General features: G+C 37.3%; 1 protein-coding gene across 3 annotated transcripts in view; it reads right to left on the bottom strand.

Annotated features, from left to right (window-relative positions):
* CRIM1 (cysteine rich transmembrane BMP regulator 1) overlaps nucleotides 1-20,617 on the bottom strand; it is a 177,469-nt gene that overhangs the window by 55,022 nt on the left and 101,830 nt on the right. For 2 of the 3 annotated variants that reach the window (XM_009559351.2, XM_054061583.1), the window contains exons 5-6: nucleotides 17,413-17,534; nucleotides 4,396-4,578 (exon numbers count right to left, since the gene is read on the bottom strand). In XM_009559351.2, the coding sequence (XP_009557646.2) occupies nucleotides 4,396-4,578; nucleotides 17,413-17,534 (305 nt within the window). The remainder of the gene's footprint in view (nucleotides 1-4,395; nucleotides 4,579-17,412; nucleotides 17,535-20,617) is intronic. The other variant, XM_054061584.1, reaches the window with a different exon arrangement.

The raw sequence follows: 20,617 nt of genomic DNA, 5'->3' as shown, positions 1-20,617 counted from the left end.
TTTTATAGATGAGACCTCTGTCACATTTCCTCTCGCTGGATTAAGGAGTTTGCCTTAAGCTATGATGTCTCGTTACAGTTTTGGAGATAATCTGTCCAGGAAAACTAGTGTGCCTAGCTCAGTTTTCTATTTCATTTCAGTTGTAGCTTTTTACCCTTAAAAGCTAAAAGGCCTCTTTACCTGCTAGCAATCAAACTAAGACTCAGGTATTTAAGGAACAGAATTTTGAGGGATATACTTCATATAAGATTTCTTCTCAGGTACAGTGCAAATAAAAATGCGACTCTTTATATGCTAATAAATCACTTGAAATAAAAGCAGCTTTTACCCTTCAGAAAACATGTTTTACTTTTCAGAAATGTGATAAGTGATGCTGATATTAACAGTAAAAATATATGCATTAATGAATGTATACAACTTATCATGGTGGCTAATAAAAAGATAATTTTTAAGACTCAAAAATTATATATCTGAGAATGTAAAGTAATCACATCAAGTTTTCAAAGCAAGCAATAGTACATTTCATATTAAAGCAACTTCAATATATGAAAAACAATAACTGGAACAAAAATCATTGAGGATTCAATGAAACTTGGAATATTTCTCTGAAGTTTCATCCTTCCCGTTTGGAAGGAAGGCATTCCACTTTAAATGTGGACAAAACCAGTAGCAGTACTAATAGCCATTGTTGTATTGTATCAGTTTGTGACACTATCAAACTGAACACTCAGAGTGAAACTGCACACAACTTCTCCCTCTACTTGGCATTCACTCCTATCCTCAGCTTCAGTGATGGTCTGAATTTTAGCAAAATAGGCTAAGCCATCATAAAAAAAAAGTGTTTGAGGAAATAAGACGTGTAAAAATCAAGATGTTTCTTAATCTCTTAACTTTGCATCTTTTATGTTTTAGGATTGCCTTGCATCTGTACTTCAGTATTCTGACCTCGCCCCAAATCAAATCATATAGAAACAAATGAACTGAATTTTATCATTCAACTCACACACAGGATTCTGACTGACACTGGAATACAGAGAAAGCACAGAAAAGCCATGTAAAACTCGCATTATTTGCAATAGTCTTACATGAGTCAAAGCACAAAGTCTCTGGCACCCTTAAAGGTCAGTAGTATTTAAAGCTATAAATTAAGCCAGTAAATTACGCTTCTTGATGCTGAGGAATCCTACAGGAATTTGAGAAAATTCTTCCTGAAGCTAAGGCAGGAAGGGCTTGTATCTGTACTACACAATGGAGAGGAAATTTACTACTTGTCATTTTAAATTTATTGCAGAAAAGAAGAAAGCATTATATTTCTGTCATCACGAAAGCAGTAGTAGGAAAAATTTAATCACTTTGAAAATAATTCATAAAATAATCAAAGAGAAAGAACAGGTAGAAAAAAAACGTCATCTCTTCATCTACTAGAAAAGCATGTATAGGCAGGCTGTCAGGTACACATTCTGTCCATATAAGACTTAGCTTGTCAACTTGGGTGTCACCTAACATAACCTGAGTTATTAAGACAGAGGTTAGAGCTTTCTCTTTCCTTTTTAAGTGTTTAAGTGAAAATAAACAACATATACCTTACTAACCAACCACTCAGAAGTGAGAAATCGGACATCCATGATCACAGAATCACAGAATCGTTTGGGTTGGAAGAGACCTTTAAAGGTCACCTAGTCCAACTCCCTTGTGAGGGACATCTTCAACTGGATCAGTTTGCTCAGAGTCCCATCCAACAAGACCCTGAATGTTCCCAGGGATGGGTCTTCCACCCCCTCCCTGGGCAACCAGTTTCCATGTTTCATCACCCTCACTGTAAAAAATTTCTTCCTGTTGTGTAGTCCGAATCTCCCCTCTTTTAGTTTAAAACCATTACCTCTTGTCCTATCACAACAGGCCCTGCTAAAAAGTTTGTCCCCATCTTTCCTGTGGGTCCCCTTTAAGTACTGAAAGGCTGCTATAAGGTCTCTTTGGAACCTTCTCTTCTCCAGGCTGAACAACCCCAACTCTCATTCTTTTCTCATCGAGGAGTGGCTCCATCCCTCTGAACACTTATTATGGTCCTCCTCTGGACTTGCTCCAACAGGTTTATGTCTTTCCAGTGCTGAGGACTCCAGAGCTGGATGCAGCACTCCATGAGGGGTCTCAGCAGATCAGAATGAAGAGGCAGAATCACCTCCTTTGACCTGCTGGATTTAGTGCTACAAGCCCTATCAGAAAAGCATGCAACAGAAACAAGCAAGTCAAACAACACTGGATGATTTGATAAAGGATCCTGTAACTTGGCATTTCTGTCAGCTGAACAGAAATTAAATCACAGCCATTACTTGAAATATTGTACTCAATAATTAAAGTCATTATCCCTTTTATTCTATCTACAAGGACCTGTCTTATAAAGCAATTTCCATTTGCAAGCAAAATACACACCAATTCATCAAACCCCAAATGAAACATTAACAGATTTTCTTGACTGTCTTGGTTCAAAGGTTGCAAAAATGGAAAAAACAAATTTTAACACTGTATAATGATATGGCAGAACAACTTATCGATAAAACATAAGATAGCTGAGTATTTAAATCACCAAGGAAGACAAAAGACATTTCTAGAATTGTACATCCAGTGTGGAAATGAGTATCACAGAGCTGATATAGCCCAGACATAGCAGGTACTTAGATACGTTTCTTATCTTTCTACATATGTTTATCACAATGATTTCATAATGCTAGTCTCAATACTCATATACATGAAAAAAGGCATTAATAATTATTGGAAAAAAACCCCAGATTTCATATATTCTATAGTCAGCAGCTCATACAGCAGTTTCTTCAGGAGCCAATCTGCACATATCAGGAAGGGTTTCACCACATCAGACACGCCTTCTCTAAACTTTTTCAATTTGTCATTAAATTATGGTATAGCACTGAATCGTCCCCCTTCCCTCCTGCCTCCCCGTTTGAAGGCTCTTAAAAGCATAAGCAGAACTCTATAAGGAATGACCAAAAAGTCTAGCATCCTGCCTCCAACTATTGTCTATAAGGCATGTCAACACCAGATCTCAAACACGGGGCAAGTACGGACTGGTATCTCTTTAAAATACTCAAGATTACAGCATTTGTATTTCAGCTTCTCTACATGTGAATACCATGTATCAACCTATCTGGTATGAACTGGTACGCTAAAAATACATAGAAACACAAATACTCTTTAAAGAGAGACTTCCTACTCCCCACCTTAACACCCTGACGTTTCACTATCCAGACTTTGTTTTCCTAAATCTCTGAAAAAGCTTTCAACAGTTTGTAATAAAGCAAGCTGCCAAAACAGTATCCTTCCCTAGATCCTGTGCTGACTGAGAAGATGCAGCACTTACAGCTGCCTTTCTTAGACTCCTTTTTTTCCAGGTTCTTTACTTTCCTAATTCTGTTTGGAATGAAGCACCACTGTAATAGATCTTCTGGCTTATTTGCTCCTGCAAGGAACTACAGGAATAAGTGATGTTAAACAGACTGCAAAGTGTTTGCAAGTGACTTTAGTAATTAGATTCCTCTCCTTACAGGAGGAGATTTGAGATTTTCAGCTTATTTTGCTTATTGAGAAGTTATTCCTAGGTTCACATTTAAACACAGGGATCAGGGTTTCTTCATAGTACTTTTGTTGATGTCATGGCCATAACCTGACCCCCACTGGGGCAAGATCCAAGTGCAGAACACCAGCTCCGTTTCCCTCTGCCGGAATCCTAGTTGTATTCTGGCAGAAGATGTGTCAAATATTTTCCAGTGTAAAAGCAAGAGGGTCAATGTGAAATTTCCCATGGAATCCTATTTTGGAGGACTGCAGGCCTAACCAGTGAGAAAGTGGCTGTCGATAAGGCAAAGACAGAAGAGAAAAACATTGCAGTGAGATCACCGCCTCGTTTCTTTTCCATAACTACAGACAACAGAACGTGTGTGCACTGCTCTACATGAACAGAACAAGACTGGAGAAGTAGGCTGCAAAGGAACAGGCATGTGTCTTAGGGCCACCACTACTACTATGGCAAAGTCTGTCTAAATATCCGGTGCAGAAACTGGGAACAGCTGCTTATGTCCTTTGGGAAGGAGCTCCCCCAAAAGTACCACATGCTTGACTGCATCTGAGGAAGTTCTGATGCAGAAGGGGAAAAACCCTAAAGAGATCTATATAAAAGGGGAAAAATCAGAGAAACGTTGCAAAAACCAAGACAGCAGACTCAGACACAGCAACCAGGACATGTAGAAATGAACTGAATTAAAGAGAAATCTGCACAGTTTAGAAGAACAAAATAAAGCACTTATTTAATCATTTGCATTGAAAAAGCGAATAAAAACAGAGCAGCAGAATTAATAAGCAAATAGGATGAAAAAGATACTGTACCTTCACACACTGGGCAGCACTCTCCTTCTGGTACGTAGTACCTGTCGCAGTGTAGCTCGCCGCACTGGGCAGAGAAACAAATAGACACTCCACCTTGGCATCGGCAGAAACGACAAGCATCCATTCGAAACATGTCTCCATCATAATATTCCATGCTGTTAAATATGCAAGTTGGCTTCACTTCTGGAAAAAGGAGGAGGGAAGGGAAGTATTTTACAGATATCGATAAATGGGAAATAGTCAAAGTAATATTGCTGCTGATAAAAACAGATAAAGACACCACTGATTTTTCTTTCAATTTTTAAACTCAAATACAAATTTATTTTTTTTTAGAAAGCAGTATATATTATTGGCTGTTTCAACAATAAAAGAAATGCTATTCGAAATTATTTACAGAGCTATTATTTACAATTGGAAGCCTCCATTTTAAAAACTAGAATACTGAAGGAAATTTAACGCATTGGCATTTCTTCATAGGTGTTAAATATTTCTCATTCTGAGTGAGCCAGAAGATATTTCAAACTTCAGCACATGAAACAATAGATCTTTCTGTTTCAAGAAGACAGTTTCTCAAGTTCCATGAGAGTCATATTCCCTTCTGCAAGACTTGGTACATAGGTTGAATAAATTGCACTAAAGCTGTCCAGTCCATAGGAATATGTTTAAAAAGTTATTTTATGACTGCATGATCTGTTATGCAAACTGAATACTTCTTAGTTCAAGCAACCTAGAGTTGTGCTAGTTAGTTTACATCTATACTCCTCACAGAAAATAACCTCCATTTTAATAAATATTTATGTGATCACTTTAGCATTTCAAAACCACAAGATTATTTCTTGTATACCTACATCTACAGCACAGCCCTAACATAATTAAATCCAAGCTTCGTGGGAACCTAAAAGCCTCTGAAAAAAACTAAATATTTTGAGAAGGATATTGCATATTTACTTCTTTAAAAAAAAAAAAAGCTGTTAACTAAGCAACAAAACAGTCTACACATTTAAGCACTTTTTTCACCAATTATTCTTTTATACTGAAAAGGTTTGCTTCCAGAATCTGAAGCAGACCCACACATGAAGAATACATCACAAGGTCTCCACAGGGCTTTTGACCTTTCAGTTACTGCACAGGTACAAAATTTCTTCCACCCTCCACTACCCTCTTCAAGCAGAGTGTATTCTGTTCAATCAGCGAGCAGCACATACACAACACTGTGCAGCTCCACAGCTGAGGCCTGAAGCATTGTGATTCAAGATACCATAGAAGAAATACCGCAAAATTACATTCAACAACAATACACTACATTAGTCATTAGGAAATCATTACTTCACCGTTTCATCATTCCATTACTAAATGAATTAAGCCTCCTCCCTCTTTCCCACTTCAAAATAAACATTTTTGTTTTCTTTGACACTAGCCTACGACACCTGAAAAGAGCTCTCTTACATAAAACAGTATTTAGTAAGCAGATTGTTTCAGATGCTACAGGCAGTCTCAAAAGCCAAAGGTTCTGCAACCAGAAATATTTATTTCAGCAACATATTCAAAACTAAAACCATCAAGTTTCTTTACATCTGAACTAAATATAGCAAAGGAAAGAAAGGAGAATTGCCTATGCTGTTGATTTCTGTAGAATATATGGAAAAGACAATTTACTCACACATGTAATGCCTAGCCACACAGTGGGCACAATTTTCAGCCCTTTGCGGTCAGGTGATTTCTTTTTTTTGGATTGTGCTCACTCACACACGGGAGATGAAGAATATTCAAATGAAAATTCAGGATTTGCAGATTCCTTCCCACCCATCCCGATCATCTTACTTTTAGCAGCTAAAAGCATTTCATCTGAGTTACTCTTGACAATGATACAGGTTTCCTTTAAAACCCCAAAGCATTTCGGGGACTCTATTTTCCTTCCACACATGCTTATACTGAGCTTCAACCCGTAGTCATTTAATACAACTGCCTATTCTGTCTTCAAGATGTAATGTAGAAAGCAGCATTAAAAAAAAACCGACAAAAAAAAAACCAAAAAAGGAGGAAATACCACTGTGTCCGGGAAAACAGCTATGACCTCATTAGAAAGCAATTCACATAAACAAACACTGGGGAAGTATTTCAAGTTTACGTAGCTCAAGTTGTTAGTCTAAAAACCTCCTCAAAAAGGAAGAAGTGCCAACACAACTCAAAAGTCCTTTAATCCATTTGCTTCTGACTTTACTCATTCCAGCTTTCCAGATTTTTACTGATTCCTCTCCACAACAGTAGATCTGAATTCCTGTCTAGTTAGAAACAGAAACATCATTTTCCATGAATTATCATTAATTATGAAAACGTCCAAACAAGACCAAGCAAGTAGCTGTAAATCCTGAAAGGAAACAGTATGTTTTATTCCTATAATGAAAATCACCATGGAATTTCACTTGTCCATATTTTTTTACTATCCACATTTATGGTAGTGCATCCATTCCTGCTAAACTGTTGACCTAAGCCTATATATCCAGCTATGAGACAAGGATTACTTTTCTTAGAACCATATGTGAGACTGCAGGCTTAAGACACGATATGCTGGGAGATTCTCTCAGTTCTCTCTTTTTATTTCTAAAGAAAGTGTTAATTTAACTGCCTTATAGTCTATATGTGGCAGCCACAATGGAGTGAAAGAACATAAACTAGCATTAAATAAATGCATCTTTTCTTGAAGTCCAGTAACCGTGAATTCATTATTTTGCCAATTAAGAAATACTACAGGTAGAATTCTTCAAGTACCAAAGCTTTGCTGCATGACAAAGTAATGTAATTTGACTGAACTTCATAGCACAAAGTGCTTAAATGTATCTGAAACACAAAGCCCTTTTCTGATACAGATTTCCCCAATGGAACACTGGGCAGGAGACAGAAATCCAGGCCATGGATTCACGAACATGAACTCAGTGTCTGCCAGCTGTCAGATAATCCAGTAATGTAAGTTTGATCCAGACCAAGCACAGATGTACAACTTCCCATCTGTGAAACGAGCTAGGTCAGAGCAGGCAGTACCCAGGACAATACAGTTTATACTGGCCGTGGAAGGACAGATTACATCACACCTCTGCTCCTATATAAAATTAAGCTTGACTAGGAGGGTGGACTTGATTTGGCGTTAAAATTCTTGCCACAGAGTTAAATGAGAAACAACTACAGCACAAATTTAGCTTTACAGGTTGCCTCTCACAGCCATGGCCCTTTTCTGGGAGCCAGAACCTTAAAGTCAGCATCACAACAAACCACACAGCCTCACACTACAAAGACAAACTGCAATTATTTCTCAAGACCTTTATCTCCAATCTGAACTGCAAACAGAAACAATTTTGTTTTATCAAATCAGTTTTCTAAGGTAGTTTACCTTATATTTTTAAATCTAGTTAAATACAGTTCTATTGGCTGAACTAGTGCAAAATAAAACTTCTGTTATTGAGGTTTCTATAGTTTCTCAATACTGGTGGTTTTCTTTGCTTAGAGTCACAGAACTGCTCAGAAACACATGCAAGTTTGGCAATCCATCCCTTGTGAGGCAGTAATTCAGCACACAGTTATGCCAAGCGCATTAGATGCTTCAGGCATCAGATGTCTGCAGGCAAGTTTGAGCATTTTCTTTTGTAGTATCAGAAATTCCAGCCCTACTGAAGCGGAAGCCAGATTCAAAACAGTTTTCTGTTGTTTAAAGGATTAAAAGGTTCGTGATTCCAGCACTTTGGACGTTCCTCCAGTGTACAGAAGGATTTGTACCAGACTCTTGGAAGGAACTGGTGCATGTGCTTTGAAATTTCGATTAAATGAAAGGGAAGGAAACCAATAAACTTGAAATCCTGTGTCCGTGTAAACAAAACACAGAAAAGCTCTCAATTTTTCAAAAGCTGTGCTGACGGGGAGTATAAAAAAAACAGATGGATACATTTCTTTGGAATTAGCCCATAACAGTGCTAAAGGATAGCAGACTACGCTTTTGTTTCCTTGCAAAGATATAAAAACAAGCTAGGTAGAAAAATAATTAAGTTTCTCACTCTTCAGGTTGCACTGCTTAGTGCAGCGTATTCCCAATTAACACAGCTAAAGGACTATTTTGAAAGTCCTTTGGCCCTGTGTCTTCTATAATGGACATGCAGAAACACACAGATAAGAATTAAAACAGACCTATAACTATTACATTTAAATCAATGCGATTATTTATGCACACATTTATATAATTATTTATACATACTTGCGCAGCTTAAAGGAAAGAAATATTATTTTGTGGTACCTGCAGTCTGTAGAAGCTATTAAAAGATACTGAGGAAAATCAAATTCAGCAATTCACTATTAAAACAAAATGGAAATAATCGATCTTCACAGTGGGGTTTCTAGCAAAATAAGTTTGTAGCATCACAGTATAAACCGCTTTTATATCCACAATCTACATACAATGCCAACTTTCAACAACAGTCTTAAAATTTTTTGTCCACCTCAGCAGTAGATCCCAATCCAGTAACCTTTAGGCAGCTTCAGAAAACAGCTCTTGTGTAGGTTGATGTGTGCGTCTTTCTTACACACAGTAGGCAGGCTGTCAAGTGTTCCCCATAAAGACGGGAGACTTATTTTCAATTCATCGTACTGAGTGGAGGTTACATCATGAAAAGGAGCAGGGAAGGATCCCCCAACAGAATCTGCTCTATCTGATGCATCCCCAGCTTAATCTTTTCTTTAAAGCCAACATTAATGGATAAACTGCAAGCTGCCTATTAAACAATTACAAAGTTTAACTACAGTAACTAAGCTCAAATTGCAGCAAGCATAACTCATGTTAGACAGAAACAGCAAACAAACAGGAAGGAAGTTTCCCAAGTTTCATCACTTCTCCCATCTTTAAGGTATATGACCTACTGTTTTTTACATTCCTCCAATGGCCAAACTTGTTGCTAAAATGACTCATGCTTTGTGTTCCTGCCTCCATTCTCTCTCAACAGACAAAATGTAAGCATTTATTTCAATTTTAATTTTTCTTCATTAGGTTATGCTTCTCATTGTTTGATTGTTTCTGTGGCTTTCCTCCTGGCCATCTCCCTCTTGTCTATACCTTCTGGAAACTAAGCAGCACTGCTTTTTAACATCCTGCAGCAAATGACAACCTTAACACAGAAAACCAGCAGGACAGCCAAAGGAGGAGCTGGGGCCACCAAGGGCCATAGCTGTGCTCTAAACCGCACAAACAGGGACAGATTTTCTCGATGAAATTGCCTAACAATTCTTGGATGTAAGCCATGTTTTTCATAACACAGGAATGTGTTTAAATCCCAGTAATCTCCATCAGTCCATCACAGGAGGAAATACATGTTGTGATCAATTTAGCCTTAGGCATGTTACAGGGAGACAGGCATCTGAAACAATCTCAGCACTGCTGAAACGTACTAGTACAGCCCATCATTCATTGCCAGTACATCCGTGGAAAGCCTCCAGTATATGAAAGAAGCTAAAAATTGCAGGAAAGAAGAATTCCCATAACTGTATCAAGGCTGTAATTTGGCGTTCTAACAGGTCTAACCATTTCTTCCGTTCTTTGAGAAGAATATTTAATTCTAACCTTGTCCAAGTTTAAACCTCTAGAAATATCTGAGTCAGAAAATCACTGAAGACATTAGCTTACCAAGAAAAATCACTTTGGTAAAAACAACATTACTATTTCACTACTAGAAGTACTTATACTACTAGAAGTATTTCTTTATTTATTTAATTTTAAAACCAGACAGAACTCCACTATCTGGCATCTAATATTCTTTGTATATGACATACCATCAGTTCCACAGAATATCCTAGCATCTTGTTTTTCATTAAATTACATGAAGGAAGTGAGTTAGACCTTGTCCTGTTATTCAGAACATGGTCTCTACTACCTGTTGATCAATCTGCCAACTGTCAAAGCTTTGAGTTTGGTTTCACATCCACCTGTGAACTATTGTCCACCTGACAACTGACAATCCTTCTTTTATATACTTACGTTTTATTGACTTATATTTAATGTATATACATCTACAGACTAAATATTTTTACTAGGAATTTTAGGATGATTCGCCTTTTGATTGGCTTTCAATTTTCTGTATCTTCTTTTTCCCCTCCTCTTTTAAAAGTAACTGAGAATGACTTGCATTGTTTCAGATACTTTTCCCAACATAACAGTGAGCAAAATCCAGGTTCAGAGAATTTAAAACATTTGACTTTCTTTGGCAAAGTGACCTGCTTTTATGTTTTCAGATGCCCAGAGGAAAATATACAGTGATGTTTAATTAGGATCAGGACTACATTCATTTCTCTGCTCTGGGAAAGTCTGTTACCTGGTGAAATTCTTACTGCTTAAAAGAAAATGGAAAACAAGTTTCATGAAAGTTCAATCTAAGTTCTGTCATGATTAGTGCAATAAATAATGGGATCCCTGTAACCCCCTGGCATCTGCAAGGCGTTTAACTTGGGACTCCACTCTTCCTTCTTTAGCAAACATTTTCCTTGCTGACCTAATATTCTCTATCAAATCCTCTCAGAACTCTTTGATGCTCCTTTTAGAAACAGGTCATTTCCATTTTCCTTTAGAAATAACTTTGTCCCTTTCCACACTAAGAGCTTAAAAAGGGAATAGCAATTGCTGTGAGGAGCAAGTGCATCAACAGGTAACAAGAAGTTTGATTAAAGAGAAGTTTCAATGTCTCCTCCAAGGCAGTACTACTCTATAGGGACATAAGCGTGAAGAAATCGGTCATGTATATCAGTGTTGCCTTCTCAAATGAGGAAGAAAAATAAAAATACAGAAGCCATTATAAAACGTCGGTTACATGTCAAGTCGGGTAAAAGAGCTGGAAGATTTAGGAGATAACTTCTATAGCACCATGTGATCAACAGTACAGTCTGAAACAGCAGTAAAGAAAGGGTCACAGGCTCAAGGCCCAGGGGAAGTTGTCATCTTTTCTTAGATTCATAAAATGGTTTGGGTTGGAAATATCATCTAGTTCCAACTCCAGGAATGCATCAGGTAGTCCTGTTCTCCATGGACACAGCACGTCCACAAGTCTACATCTCACCTCTGAGGAAAAGAGACACAAAGAGGGCTCCAGATCCACTCCTGGTAAGGCTGTACTTTCAAGTCACAGCTCACACATGGCTGTAGCCTGTAGCAGAGAGCAGCCTGCCCCCCCCGATCCTGGACCACGTGGGTGCATTAACAAGGATCATTCTCACACATACAATGTACCGTCTTTCATACCGCAGAGATTCTTTTTAAGTAGCAGTTGTATTCAAGAAAACTTCCAGAGAAGCAGGAGCCCTGACTGACAGGAGGAAGCAGCTGCAGGATGCTTGGCAATTACTCTCAAATATCTAAGGCGCAGCTCACAGTCAGTATATGTTTTAGTGCAGCTTACATTCAAGACACCCATGCGTCAATACCTAATTAGAGAAGAGGAAAGTTCCAATACTCTCTTGTTTCCAAACACTTCCACTCTTGCTGCACGTGGAGCTTTTAATTTCTTTAGATTCGCTTGTTGATGCTTCTAATTTAATGGTGAATCCATTTTTTCCTCTACAAGCTCTCCCATGAGAAAAGGCAGCACACAAGGATTAGTAGACAAAAATCCTACTGAGTAATATTTTGGCTGGATGAATACAAATTTTTAATCAATTTCTGTAAAATGGAGGATTTTGAGAGGGCATACACCTTAAGAAGTACTTGCTTTATTTTCCCCAAATTTATAATCATACGTTACTTAGTATTCTCTAGAAGTAAAGCAGATTTCAGACTAAGACAAGTAAGGAAACATTACAGCGACTGGAATAACCTCCCTTTAAACAAAGCAAAATATGCTCCCTTTCACTGAAATATGCTCTGCTACAATGCACTGGAATCACACAACAGGCAAAACCTAACTTTCAGTTTCATATATTAACATGGAATTACTTGTTACAGAGTTCCCATGTTGCCCTATTTTCCCTGCATCTACCTCACACTTCTCAGGAATGGGAACATTTGACTACGAATGTAGCTCTTCCCTGAAAACTCCACTGCTGAACACCACTATATTGATCTCTGATTCCCACATGCCACAAGTAGTGATGTGCAAAGCCATATCAGCTATGCCTCTAGTATACTATTTTATGGCAACCCAAGATTTAAATTTAGCAACTCATGCTTCTGTCTCCTTCGGGCTAAAATTCTGCTATGTGCATGACATGGGGCTTGTAAGAAAGTAAGATTAGGAGAAACAGCCAGTCATTTTCTAGGAAAAGACAACTGACAAGATCATATCACTATAGCTTCGTAAATCAGTGTTTACCAGCAGTTCCAGAGAGTTGCAAGGTTTAATTTACAAATTAAAATTCTTTCTTCTGACAAGTAAAACAGAACAACAGACAAAGCTGCAGCCACCATTGCTGTCAAAGCTATCATTTTGATATCCAAAGACCAGGAAGATTGTTCTCTAGATGGCTCAAGTACTCATACTGGATAAATCATGACAGAGGACATTGTGTCAAAACAGAACTTTGCCTTGACTCCCCATGACCATTCAAGCGATATAAAATAATTATTTACAAATATGCTTTCTTTCAAGATGAAGGAATCAATACATTCCATAACATTGACTGACCTTTGGGACAAGAACCAGGTTCTAACAAGTATAATACATGTACATTAATTGTAATGACAAATTCTTTTAATTGCAGCAGTGTTTTGCAAAGCATAAATCCATGTCTCCAGTTAGGGTAAGTTTTACATAAACGCTCTGACCTCTGCCTGTGTTCATGATAATTAAAGCGTCACACAACTATAAGGAGCATCAGCTCTCTGTAACATTTCTTTTCTTGTCACCAATGAGAAAGTTGTTCTCAGCGCTTTTTAAATTACTTCTTGTATAAAAAGATCCCAAAAGAAGCTCAGTCTGAAAAAAAGATTGAACAGCCACAGACTTAACAACAATCTCCAGTTATATCAAAATATCAGGACCACTTCTGAGCAGGAGTTAATGTTATTTGGTGATAAATAGTGTCCATATCATAAACGATGAGAAATAGAAGTTTACACACGATGAGAAGCCTTAAGACACACCCAATATAAATCTAAAGCATGAAAATAATTATTGACTTACTGTTATATTTATAATGAAACAGCAACAAAAATTACTCCACGATCTGCAAAGAGTAATTCCTGTAGTAGTTTCTCTATTAATATGCTTTTCTGACAGAATAACCAAAAGCTAGTTTGAGACAGTGTGTATTAGCAACACAGATAACAACACAAAATCTACAGACGTATCTTGGAATTTCTAAATCAGTTTTATATTAAATCCAGGAAAAAAGTTTGTGAAAGAATGACTGATCTGTCCCCAAAATGCTGATAAACAAAGAGAACATACTGCAGTCTCTACACAATACATTTTGCTACCCTTATTCATTAACTACATCCTCAACATCGGCCAATGCTGTTCTGCAACAAGAGCAGATCTTTTTCTTACACAGTAAAGGCAATCTCCCCATAATCCCTCCAAACACGCAACTTGGCATCTATCACATTGACAAGTACTTGCATAAAATATGGCAGAAAGCTGGCCTGCTTAACAGTCTGAACATCACTAGGGTTACCTAAACACACTATTTAGTTACCTTACAATACACAAACAGGAATTTTTGCAGTCTACATACACTTATTCATAATGGATATCTTTATTTTAAGGTAACACAGATGATCAGCATTATTCCTGGTTTACTTTTTCTATACCCCCCTGCGTCAAAGTATTTAATTCTAACATTAAATAAATAGCAGCAAAACTATACTAATGTGACTGTGCACATGTCCTTTTTATTCCATCCTCTTGCCTGATTTTAGAGATTTTCAAACACAGAAGTAACTAACGGAACTTGGTAACACTGATTACACAACTTCCCTACTTACCATCTATAAACTCATTAACTTGCATTTGATTAAAACACACTCTTTAAAAAGGCATCTAATCCTAATTGGAAGGGATGAAGATAAGGAATTCAACATCTTCCAAATAGCTTGTGCCAACAGCTAACCACCCTCACTGCTGAGAACAGCATGTCCTAGATCTTACAGATTTGGCTCTTGTTACTTTGATGGCAATTTTTTCAAATGAAGAAATTGATCTGAGCCCATCACTATAAGATATTTCCTCCATCTGTCACTGATACCTACTAAATCTCTTTTGCACTTAAATTTCAAGACCATTCTATAAAGCAGAACTAGGTATTATATTCAACTATCGGTCTCACGAACATTCCCCCTCTCTTCTTCATTTTAAAGTGACAGAAGTAATGGTAAGGATTTTATGCTTTTGTAAATATATATATTAACCAGTTTGTCATTGCACTACAAACTTATCTAGTACGTTCTCATCCGAATTAGTTTTCTAGGAATTTAGAGGTTATAGCAGTGTGATTTGCAATATTTGTCCCTGATACAAGAACCACCTAACTATCTGAAAATGCACCTGAAAAAATCTAAATTATAAAGCAATGCAGATCAAGTTCTATGACTGTTCTGTCTTCTTTACCAGTGATCTGCCACACAACCCAAATGTCACATATACAGAACTCCTCATCAGTAGTTTCACGGTTGCTCCCAGCTTGTTGATGAAAATATTGAGAATCAGAGTGGTTTGGGCTGGAAGAGACCTTAACTATCTCAGAGTTCCAACCCCACTGCATGGGTAGGGACATCTTCCACTAGGTCAGGTTGCTCAAAGTCCCATCCAATCTGGCCTTCAACACCTCCAGGAATGGGATATCAATGACTTCTCTGGGTAACCTTGTGCCAGTGCCTCACCACCCTCAGTGAAAAATGTCTTCCTAATATCTAACCCAGACCTCCTCTTTCAGCTTAAAACCATTCCCTCTCATCCTATCCTTGCACTCTCTGATAAAGAGCCCGTCCCCAGCTTTCCTGTAAGGCGCCCTTTAAGGTCTCCCAGGAGACTTCTTTTCTCTAGGCTAAACAAGCCCAACTCCCTCAGCCTGTCCTTGGACAGGAGGTGCTCTGGCCTTATGATCATCCTTGTGGCTTCTCTCTGGAGGACTTTTTTTCCCTTCAAAAACTCCTATTTTTTCTCCCAATTCAGTCTGTTTTCATAGGTTACTAAGGTGAGCGTTAGGAAAGGGAAAGCTGGAGATGCAAAAAGAAATCTTGACCCAAAAGCAGGTCGAACACTCAGAGTGAGTAAGTGAGGAATGCTGCACAGGGCAACACCGCTAAGACAGTCTGAATTCACTGTTAACTATGAAAAATAAATGTAACTTCTTGGAAACAGGATATGAAAATGTCTAAGGGCAAAACAAGTGGCAATTTAAACAGCTTCATCTAACATCTGATAACGGTATATACTGCAACAATTTTGATAGTGGTATCCACAAACAGCTCGCAGATTGAAGAGAAGCAGGAGTGTTAGTAGGCTGTTTTCTACCTTTAAGACTGTTTTACACCAGCAAAGAGTCGTATCAGAAACTGGCTTTGCATTTCTTGTTCAAAGTAATAAGGTAAACCTCGAATCAAACATTGCATTGACATGTGCCACACAGTTAAACCAGATTCAGAAATGATGCTTTAACAGAATGACATGAATATGAAACAAAGGAAGATCAATATTACTTCAGTATAAAAAGGCACTATATAAACAAAAATTAAGTTCTGTGTAATTGTATAATATCTATCCCAAATAGTGAAAGAATTAACCTGCACCTATGACTCTTCCTGATGCAAATTCTTTTATTCATATAAAGTTATTTTGGATAGATAATGCCCCATTATATGTGCTAAGTATTATTTTTTAATCACCATTTGAGTACTTAAAATATTACTATATGTAAATATCACAGATACACTCCTCAGGAAATGTTTCCCTCTCTATGTATGTTTATGTACATATGCAATAAAGAAGGTAAAATAAAAGCTGTTTCAAACATATGATACACGCACCACTGAAGATTAAACATAGCTGAATAAATATTAATTAGTAAATACTGCACCATCTTATGCTCAGAAATTATCTGAGTATGCAACCCTTCAAGAGTATTTTTGCCTTTCTATCCACAAATAGTCAAATACATAAGTCTATTCCCAACTCTTCATATACACTCTATATGCAATTCTGTATATACAGCATAGCAATCCTGACATATAGTTGCTTGCATAACAAGTTCTAGTTCTTTAAGATTTCTAAACATGTACATCAGGAAGCAAAGAATACGAACCAGTCTACCCATAGTCTAAACAGCACATTTTTGTTTACAGTACTGTAGCAAGCAGTTGCAATACTTGAAAAATTTTACTTCTTAAACACTTCTTAAAGTGTTTGCTACAGGCAAAGAAGTACCTGAAAAACACGCAGTGAGGGAGTCTTTCTAAAACTACAATCCCCTGCATCACGGAGAGAAGTGGTTTAGAAATTAAAGAAATACGACAACTTACAAATGACACAGTTGCCCACTTAAGTATACTCAGCAGAACTTTCAGTTCCCTCTTACTGAATGAGCCTCAAGAAAATTATGTTGACAATACGGTAAAAATAACCAGATGCCCTGCATCTCCCAGACAGATAAAATCTTCCTTTCCAGATCCAAAAGAAAAGGAGGAAATGGGCTGTGGGGAGAACCTTATTGCTCTCTACAACTACCTCAAACGAGGTTGTAGCAAGGTGGGTTCTGGTCTCTTCTTCCACGTAACACGTGATAAGATGAGAGGAAATGGCCTCAAGTCACTCCAGGGCAAAGTTAGATTGGATGGCAGGAAAAATTTCTTCACTGAAATAGTGGTAAAGCGTTGAAACAGGCCGCCCAGGGAAGCAGCGGAGCCACCATCACTGGAGGGGTTAAAAAAACACTTAGACGTGGCACCTCGGGACATGGTTTAGTAGGCATAATGGTATTGGGGTGATGGTTGGACTGGATGATGTTAGAGTTTTTTTCCAGCCTTAATGATCCTATGATTATGTAAGAGAAAGCGTCACGTACCATTGACACATTCAAAGACATCACAGCACTTGCCAGGCGTTCCATCTCCACGTGAGACTATCTGGGGAACGGAGCCTGCCTCGCACATGGGGAAACCACATAAACCAGAGAGACACTCGCATCTGAAACCAAAGAACAGTAAGGAAAACCCCATAAATAAATGAAGACACATATAAGGGGAAAGAATAAGCAAGAGGAAAATGGAAAGCAAGAGAAAAAGTTCCAGTATTAGCATATTCATATCTTAGAATCAATTTTTTTAATCCAAGAACGAAGACAGCTTATCAACCTGAATCTTTTTTTTAATCATTTGAACTCAGTGTAAGCAAACAAGAAGGTACTTCTCTAGTGTTGTACGTAAAAATATAGAAAACCATAGTTCCAGATTATTTGAAAGTAAATAATTATATTCTCCTGACTTGCAAAATAAGGCTTCTCCTCCAATTCTCTCTGAAAAATCAAAATTGGTGAAACAATAATAGCAGCAACTGCACTCATTCATCCTACGAGTGTTCTCTCATTAGGAAGCTACATAATACCCCGTTTTGTATAGGGAATAATTAAAGAGAAAGGAAGATTATGTAGAATCATTAAATCTAAGCCAAATGAAAATAATAGCAGGTTCTGTTTTGGTTTTTGATGGTCCTGCCCTCATTTTGTGGAGGAGTAACTAACTACATGAGATGTCAAATAATGTTGGAGGCTGGGTACATTAAATACTATTATTAGTTTTAGAGATTGGATCATTCCAAAAAGAATATTTTGTCCATACAAGTACTATTTATTTGCTTACTTAAGAAAACAGCCTGAAGAACTGGAATACATAAAACGTAGATGAACTATCATCACATTTGTTTCCAGCTATTTGCTTCATGATTAGTATAATAGTTTAAAAGTCAAACATTTAAGACTTTGGTAGTTTTACATTTAACAGAGTTCTTGCCCCGAACAACAGGCACATTATAGTGATAAGCACGAATAATTCAACAAAATGCAAGAAAAAATGAACAAGTATGCAAACATCACAGCTGAGAAATCTCATGGCATAGCACCTAAATTTTTTCATTGGAAATCTCAATTTTTTTTCATAAAAAACCCTTGTATATTACTACAATATACTACAAGTACACATGAATTTCAAAAGGAAAACCTCAGCAAAAGATCCTGTAAGTACGAGTTAAAGAAATGAAATTAAGAACACTACTTGTTAATAACTACTTCAAATATTCCCCATAATACTTCAAGTATTCCCCACATTAAACCACCCATTAGTAAGAAGCATTATCAACATTTAATGTGTTTGCTTATTCTTTATGCTTAAAGAGCAAGAAGTTTAGTTCCCCTCTACCATGTATGTCTCCTTAATTGCCCAACAGTCATTTTATCTCAGACAACAGTTCCATGACTGAAAAGAAGTCACCTCTCTACGGACAGGGTTTTAATAGCTCTCCTTTAACCTCATCAGTATAACATTATTCTAGTCTTCACCATAAGGTATTACTCAAAAGGAAGTTTGCAACAAAAAATGCAAGTAAAGTCAAGGAATCTCACAGCAGCTTTATTATACTATCTGAAAAGAGTTCTTAAAATATTGCATTATAGCAGATTCTTACTATATAGGGATAAATGTGTCCATGAGAAAACAGTATTAATTATATCACATTTCACAAATAACATTAAATACATCAAGATAAAGTGAAGCAATTTAACTCTATGTGCACCTATATACTAAAGCATAGCAACAGTTTTAAAACAGGCATTTACGTTTTTTTAATATAATTCTTACTATAACAGTAAGGAATAATGAACTAAACCAACAAAAAAGGAAGAGTACAGAAACCAAAGTTTTATTTACCTTTACTTTTGACATTTGCTCCTTAACTTATTTGTAAATGCAAAAAAAAAAAGGAGAATCTATTTTATTTACTCGATGCCCTTTGCCTTCAGAGAGGTAGGAAAAACCACCCACTATGGCCTCTACTACGTGGGATCAAAAAACCCCAAAGATTTGTGACAGCAGCTTCCCTTTAAGATTACTCTATGAGTAGTCTCACAGAATTCTTCACTAGTATCTCACCTTGTGCTGCCCCAATAACAGGAAGATACTTGAAGTAGGGGAGTGGGGAGGAGAGAAGAAAAAACATGAACCCCAGCTGTCAGCTCAAAAGAACTATTAGTACTGTCACGTTCAAGGAATTTGTACCTTAACCCACCCAGCAGAAATTGCTTTGGAAGACCCTTTTCTTTCATAAGAATGAAACACAGGAATAAGTGCCTACATATATAACATAACATATGTTATGAACACATAAAAAACCAAAGTACAGATACAATCTGAAAGCAGCATTAAAAGCCTAGAGAAAATTACTAGTTTTGACTTCAGCCATCCTACATTCCCTGAAGGTGTTCAAGGCCAGGTTGGATGGAGCCTTCGGCAGCCTGATCTAGTGGGACGTGTCCCTGCCCAGGGCAGGGGGGTTGAAATTGGATGATCTTTAAGGTCTCTTCCAACTCAAACTATTCTATGATTCTATTCAACATCCAGATAACCTGTAGGAAAACAGGTAGATCCAACTTCCTGAAAAGTCACATCTTTCCCAGAGAAAATGGCACATGTGATAGAAAGACAGTTGTATACCTTGATTTTCCAAGCTGAAATTACCACTCCTAGTTTTATGGCCCTCACAATAAGGTTTTTCAAACATGCCTGTATCTTCTCTGTTCTTTGCCTCAAATTCATTATCACTGGTTATTTGAGTTGCAGGACAATATTAAATTAGATTAATAACTTGTACTTTTCCCCTCTTATTTTCTTCCCAGTCAACTGTTTAAAAAAAACAACAAAAACCAACCCAAAGCCAAGCAACAAAATATTACAAATGACCAGATTAAAAAGCTTAAGGTAAGACAATTTTCCAGAAGGGTTAAAAAAGATGTTTAAAAGACTGGTGGAAGCCAATGTTCCTTTCTGCAGAAAAGAATCCCTCTCATTCAGAGCAATCAAAACTTCTCATACTCATTCACAATGCAAGCAAATAAAACCCTACCTTCCACAATTTTATAAATCGCCTTCCCATTTAGTTAAAAAATAATCCACAAACAGCAGAGTGTCAAAAGCAGCAAATGGTCTCAGATAGACTGTTAAATAGCCTGCATTCTTCAGGCAGCTCTGCTAGGAAAACCTTTGACCATTGCCCAGGCTACT

The sequence above is a fragment of the Cuculus canorus genome, chromosome 3 (assembly GCF_017976375.1).
Source record: "Cuculus canorus isolate bCucCan1 chromosome 3, bCucCan1.pri, whole genome shotgun sequence".
Taxonomy (NCBI): Eukaryota; Metazoa; Chordata; class Aves; order Cuculiformes; family Cuculidae; genus Cuculus; species Cuculus canorus.
The sequence above is the reverse complement of the archived record's forward strand: the minus strand, read 5'-3'. Positions and strand labels throughout refer to the sequence as shown.